The sequence below is a fragment of the Vicia villosa genome, linkage group LG3 (assembly GCF_029867415.1).
Source record: "Vicia villosa cultivar HV-30 ecotype Madison, WI linkage group LG3, Vvil1.0, whole genome shotgun sequence".
NCBI lineage: Eukaryota > Viridiplantae > Streptophyta > Magnoliopsida > Fabales > Fabaceae > Vicia > Vicia villosa.
In genome coordinates, this window is record NC_081182.1 from 82,909,966 (window position 1) to 82,916,812 (window position 6,847).

At 36.3% G+C, this 6,847-nt stretch overlaps 1 protein-coding gene across 2 annotated transcripts; it reads right to left on the reverse strand.

Annotated features, from left to right (window-relative positions):
• Window positions 1-659: 659 nt before the first annotated feature.
• LOC131662076 (uncharacterized) lies at window positions 660-6,579 on the reverse strand. 2 transcript variants are annotated; one of them, XM_058931765.1, is made up of 7 exons: window positions 5,974-6,579; window positions 4,562-4,720; window positions 2,373-2,468; window positions 2,134-2,253; window positions 1,781-1,918; window positions 1,318-1,641; window positions 660-1,046 (listed from the first exon to the last, which is right to left on the reverse strand). In XM_058931765.1, the coding sequence occupies exons 1-7, from the start codon at window positions 6,433-6,435 to the stop codon at window positions 768-770; spliced, it is 1,578 nt and encodes a 525-aa protein (XP_058787748.1). In that variant the 5' UTR covers window positions 6,436-6,579; the 3' UTR covers window positions 660-767. The 2 variants fall into 2 exon arrangements, with proteins under 2 accessions (XP_058787748.1, XP_058787747.1); XM_058931764.1 differs by having other exon boundaries at window positions 2,134-2,295.
• Window positions 6,580-6,847: the final 268 nt, after the last annotated feature.

A 6,847-nucleotide genomic window follows, 5' to 3' on the forward strand; every position in this document is an offset into this window, starting at 1 on the left:
TAATACTGATACAATAATACTGATTGGTTAAAAATCATATCACGAGATTGACCCGGCCTCAAGTTAAAAAACGAATTATGTAACAAACTAAAACTAGAGTCACGAACCCCAAACAAAAAGAGACAATAAATGGCAATAATATAGTAACGTGCGTAACTAACCAAATGCAGGGCACAATAGCTGGGAGGGAAGAATGGCAACAAGAGAACATAAAAAGATTACGACTTATTCACATGTCAAAAATATTTAGGCTTTGTTTGTCAAATGCAACTTAAATCACATATATTTTACTTTTTGGAAGTACATACTTGATTAGAGCAATTTAAACTGCCCTGAGAGATTCATACTTTTTCTTGGGAATCACATATATTTTGGAAGTATAGTACTTGATTATGATGAGGATGAAAATAATACAACAAAGTCGTTTATAACTTTTCTTTCCATATTTATCAAAATAACAAATAATCTTCTTCTTCAAAAAAAAAAAAAAAATTGAAGAAAGAGAAAATTTTAGTGGGAATTATAACGTAGTACTGTACGTTCTTAAATTTCTACATAAATATTGTGTCAGGTAACAGAGGGGCTCTGTAGAAATAATGCTATCTACAAAGATATCGACTATTGCAGGCAACTAAAAAATCCAACAAACTGAACCAAGATGACAAAGCTTGCACTAATGAATTATGATGCTAGTCGTTTATAACATGTTTGTCTTCAAATACATGTGGTGACATAGCTAGATCAATTGTTTGGTAATTATTTGTACACTAAAATAATCTTATGTTACATAACAGGAGACAGCCTGAATTAATTCTTTGCTGTTGCTTCAGTCTTTCAGTCAGAAAATCTTCACTGCTTTTAACTTTGAGATACTCATCGATATCATATCTCAATCCTTTTGATTCAGCTAAGGATGACTGGTCTGGATTACTATAAACTTTTCCAAGTTTACTGTATACATCCTTTCCGATATAGTCCTTAAGGTAATCAGGGCTCCAGCTCCCACGACTGCTGATAGATTGGTTACTTTGATCTTTCGAATTATCCTGTGACATGAATGAATTTCAATGAGTCATGTAAATGAGAAAATTAGAAACTACCTATAGTAAAATATGGAACAACAGCCTCCAGATAATGTAATTGTATATCAGCAAATAACCAGAGTTTATGACAATGATTAAACAGTTCATTGTAATTTTCCAAGACTTGTGATTTTAGCAATCAATAAAAGTGTGCATGTGAAGGTATGTTAATATTAATCTAAATGAGATCCCGAACACATTTCATTTGAAAACTATTTAATAGTTCAGTGATAACCTGAGTGGAACTTGCAGTTGCAGTATTCGGAGTCAATGTTAAAAGTGCCTTATTCAGGGTTGTCCTAGGTGTAGCATCGTTAATTGTTTCCCATTGCAACCATGGTAATGTCACCCCATCCATCAAAACAGGAAGAGGTCTAGGCAATGGTGGACTGTAAAATGTTTCTGGTTTTATCAATCCTCCAATGGAAGAGCTTGTGTCACTCCTTTCTCCATCAAGTGAGGAAATATCCGTATCTTCAACATTTGAAATGAAATCCTCGATATATCTCTCAGCCTCCTCAGTTAACCGCATAGACATTCTGTTTCTGTCATTACTTTTCTGGAAAATAAAATGAAAACACGGCTTAAAACAAAAATAACCCTTAAGCTTTTCCTTTTCCTTTTCCTTCACACGGACAAAAAAAATGGTTTATTCAAATTACAAGGAAACTATTGTCAGAAAAGTAGAGGCATTGCACCTTCCTGACTCTTGGTGGTTCTGCTATAGAATTGCTCTTTTTAGGAGGACTCAATTCATTAACGATCTTGGAAAGTTGTCTGCCTCGCTGCTCCTCAAACACAATCTCAGCTAACAAATCTTGTTTTCTTTTCTCTGACTGTAATTTTAAATGAAAATTAATAAATGGTTTCGTTAAGCAGCTCCACCCTTACTCACAACCCCAAGAAAAAACAACTAGAGAAACATTTTATTAGAACATTATGCAGTCAGAGGTCACTGTTATTCAGAATTTTACACTACTCTATTAAAAATGCAAACGTTAAAACATGAAAGAGATAATATTTCATCAAAATAACTATTAACTTCTAACACCTGTTCCAATTCAGATTCATAGCTCCTTCTGACCGAAGAAACCGCCTGAACAGCATCAGAATTATCTGACAGCAACCTATCACTCATGGACAACGGGGAGGCCCTTGATTTCCCCGCCGCCTTAAAAGTGGAAGTTTCATTAGCCATGTCAACAAGTCCACCCTGAAGATTATTTAAAACAAGAAAATTATAGAAGTGAAATTCATACAATTCAGCCACTAATTACACAAGGGATCAACCTTCTTATGTGAATGAACTGCTCGTAGTTTCTCACTTCCACTTTTTTTGAAGTGGGCACTTGCTCCTTCGTCATCAGTGAGAACTGAAGAATGACTCTGAAATTCATAGACAAAACCACGGGTTAACTAAAATACAATGTTTGACAGTAAAAAGTGAAAAATTTCAACTAAACAGCAAAGAACATGAAGTTGGGTGATTTACAGAAGAAACTGTTAGACTCCTCAGTCATGTAACTGTTAGACTTTGATCTGGGAGAGGAAGAAAAAAACTGAAAAAAAATGGAGTTGTCATCAAGAATAGAAGGAATACTCACTCGATCTTGTTGATGAAGTATTGAAAGAAATTAGAGCTTGGAGAAGATAACTCAAAGAGTTGCAACTAAAAATACCAATCTTTGAAGGAAGGGATGCTGCTGAATGAATGATCAAGGTTGAAAAATATTTTGATGCAGGAGGTGTACGTAAAGAAGAAGATAAAATACCAAAAATTGCGCAATGGATGAGTGGTAGAGTCGTCACATGGTACCAATTATGGATTTCGGTCAATCCAAGTTCCACATGGAAAAATTTTAAAGATGCAATCCTCAAGAAATTTGGGTCAGAAACTGACTCAATAGAGATTGAAAAACCAAATGAGAGGCCACTACCAAAATAGTTAGACCAACAACCTCCATTCTCGAAATCACCAGACATCGGCACGGCAGTGTTTGCTGATATTCCTAATATAAAGTCTTGGAATGAGAAAGTTCCACCGCCGGTGTCGCCGTTGCCCCAACAATCGTTCACTAGAGGGCCGTTGGCAGCAAGCAAATTTGAACAAGGAGAAAATTTTCATATTTGTTGGAATTTCCTCCTTAATTGCGGTCCGTTCCTAGTCGCCTTAGTTGCGGACCGCCTCTAGTAACCTTAATTGCGGCATTTGGTTGTCTTAATTGCAGCCGCTAACACCTTCATTGTGATGGGTTTGAAGGGGTGAATTTAGTCCCACATTGCTAAGAGATATGGCCCGTGTTATGTTTATAAGTGGGTGCAATCCTCACCTTACAAGCCGGTTTTGTAGGGATGAGTTAGGTCCAACTCAAATTCCGAGTTGGTATCAAAGCCTATCCTAGATCCATTGTTGGGCTTCACACATTATCCATGCTACGGGCTCATTGAGGCTAGATCCGTTGTTGCTCATTGAGGCTAGATCCGTTGTTGGGCTTCACACATCGTCCACGCTACGGGCTCATTGAGGCCCAAGTGTGAGGGGGTGTTGGAATTTTCACCTTAATTGCAGGTGTACTATTTAAAGTGGGGGCAATCCTAAGCGGAAAGATACATTTTTCCTACCGTGTAATTATTTCACCTTGAGGACAAGGTATTATTTGAGGAGTTGATCATCGTGGAGTTTGATAGGAAAAGGGGCCATTTTGGCATTGGGAGGTGCAGAACCTCGAAGTTTATATTATTAAATCAATTCAAATTTCAAAGTGCTTAGGTTGCAAATACATAGGGGAAGAAATTGAGGAGTTGATCATCATGAAGTTTGACAAGGAAAAGGGGCCATTTTGGCATTGGGAGGTGCAGAACCTCGAAGTTCTACGATTTAATCTATAATTCCAAGGAATTTTCCTTATTTTCTTTTATATATCAGTTGGTTTCTATAGAAACCCATTATTTGTTATGTTAAATATGCTTGGATCTCAACCTCAAAAGCTAGCTCAAGAGGTGAGGTTGTCCTCACATATTTATACTCCCAACAGTCTGGGAACCTAAGCAATGTGGGACTTCAAACAAACTCACAAAGTCCTTAACCCGGCTCTGATACTATGTTAAATATGCTTGGATCTCAACCTCAAAAGCTAGCTCAAGAGGTGAGGTTGTCCTCACATATTTATACACCCAACAGTCCGGGAACCTAAGCAATGTGGGACTTCAAACAAACTCACAAATACCAACTTCAACATGTTAGATTTTTCTGCAATGTGAATTGTGTTGGAGGGGAGACATCCCTTTTATTATCGAGCAAGGGCAGGGGTTATTGGTACACAAACAATGATAAAATACTAAATCACGTTGCATTTCACCTCTAACTATTATTTTTCTAGTTTTTTGTATCCTGTCAACATCAAAAATTACTACTACAAGCATTACAGTGAGACAAACAAAGACAAATTTAACAGAATCCAGACAGCTATGACACTTACAGAGTAGCCATCATATGATCTCAAATCTTTCTGACTAAGGGACTTTTTCAGCACTTGTCTTTGATCCGAAGCAACTGGCTTATGCATTACCTTGTTCCCAATATCAATATTTTTCAAATTTGCCCGACTTTTAGAATTCTGAGAACGATCCAGGTCACTCTGTATCATGCAAGATATGCACACACATAAATACATCATAATATTTTATATTTTAATATGCTTAAAGGAATCATAAAAAACTTAGTTGTTGGTCATAGGTCTGCTATTGTTAAGCAGTTGATTAGTTAGTTAATTAGTTAATGGGTAGTTAGTAGTTACTTCGAGAGATAGTGTTGGTCCATATAAGACAGGCTGCCTATAAATAGAGAGGAGGATTAGAAAGGGAATTATTTCATCTTATCATTTGAGAGCAATAGAGCATTTTGCCATTGAGAGGAAGGCAGACCCTCAAAGTGCTGTTTTTGTTTATGATAAAAGGGGATTCTTCCCCATTTTCAGTTATAAGATTATTTAATAAAGTCACTGTTCTCAATCTTAGCAGAAAATAGAAGTTTGTGAAAAATCAGCTACGCAAAAATGCTATGGCACCACTATAGCCGCTATTTGAGAATATTTTGTTCTAAGAAGAGTACCGTAGAATAATAGTTAGTTGTTCAAATTCCTCTACACTATAGCGCCACTATAACCTGCTACTAGAGAATACTTGTTACTAAATAGCGTATTGCAGAACAATAGTTATTTACTTATTTTTCAATTTCGTCCATGATACATCACCACTATAGCTGATATTTAACTTGCTAAAGTGCGAACAGAGACAGTTGATATACTCAAAACTAGATGTTTCTTTCTCTGTTACTAACAGTACCGCATTTTGTTATTCATTGACAAGATAAAATCGGGTCAAAATCCACAATATCATGTAGGTCTTAATCTCTGTTTAGAGGGATTTATTTCCTAATTGGTAGAATTTGGGAAACACTCGAATTTCACCCATTAATAGAGAGGAAATTGATCATGTGTTGCTATCATTTCTCTTTTTCAATCATTATAGAAATAAAATATTCACTCTATTATCAGACTCCACCGGTCCAACTAAACCCAGCTCATCACAATAACCAAATCCAGCTCAGCCATTTAGTTAGATGCTTCTTGTTAATTAATGGTTAACTAACTTTTCTGGTATGCTTAACATACAAACTAATAGAAAAATTAAATAGATTAATTTTATCAGCACAAATATGTAATAATGTAATAATTAATTAATAGTGCTTTAAATGAAAAAATGCACATTGAAATTTGACACAACAAGAAATTCAAATTTCAAAATGGAACATCGAAAATTGAAAATCAAAAATAAAAATCAAAAACACTAATTCAAATGATGAAAAAACCGAATATCCATTAATCGTTACCTCAGAATCACTAATTTGACACCTAACAACTGAAACCGATCTCCTTCTTCTCGAACTAGCATCGGAGCTCGTTTTTCCTCCGCCACCAATACTACTCCTTCTATCCTCCCCAACACCGGAGCTCCTCCTCGAAACAGACCTCCCTCTTCTCACCGACGACGACGTCTCCGACTCCGAGCTTCTAGAATTAACGCGACCTCGGTTCGCAGAATCAAAAAACTCAATAGCGAGATCGTCAAGGCTAATCTCCGGGAAGCCAGAGCCTCTAACAGTGTTAACGAACTTGCCTCTAGGAGCGGCGAGATCAGAGTCGGAATCGCGTGAGGAGGGAGGACGAGCAGGTCGACTGAGGCTCCGAGAGCGGCGGTGGTGGAGGGAGGAGGAAGAGGCGCGGGAGTCGTCGCCGGAGGAAGCTCCGACGGGGATTCTCTTGGTGGTGGATTTGAAAGCTGCGGTGGCCATTAGTTGAAGAGTAGTATTAGGGTTTGAGAGTAATTTAGCTTTTGAATTTCATTGATTTCACGTGAAGGAAAATGGTGAGGTGGAACAGTGAGGAAGAAGAGAACCGAGGGAAGCGAAACAAATAGCGGAGATTTCAATTAAGCGTTAAACATTTGAATAACGTTTACTTTACCTGTATTCATGGTTAATTAATAAATTTTGAATAATTCTTAACTGACAAATTAAACCGTAAATAAATTATATAAATATAATAAGTAATCATTAATTATTTAGTAAAAAAATTAAAATATCAAAAGAACCTGTTTTTTTTTTTTGAAAATTTAATTGATTTAATATATTAAAAAATTTAAATTAATCTTTTTTGTTGTTTAAAACAGCAGATTAGTAAAATTAACAGCTTTAATATAATTTA

What these genes read in the sequence shown, in the direction of transcription:
- LOC131662076 (XM_058931764.1), bottom strand. Translation starts at nt 6,435, where the DNA reads ATGGCCACCGCAGCTTTCAAATCCACCACCAAGAGAATCCCCGTCGGA. An exon ending in GTCAAATTAGTGATTCTGAG is followed by an intron (nt 4,721 to 5,973) that starts GTAACGATTAAT and finishes TGCATGATACAG; the next exon opens with AGTGACCTGGATCGTTCTCA. An exon ending in AACCACCAAGAGTCAGGAAG is followed by an intron (nt 1,642 to 1,780) that starts GTGCAATGCCTC and finishes TTTATTTTCCAG; the next exon opens with AAAAGTAATGACAGAAACAG.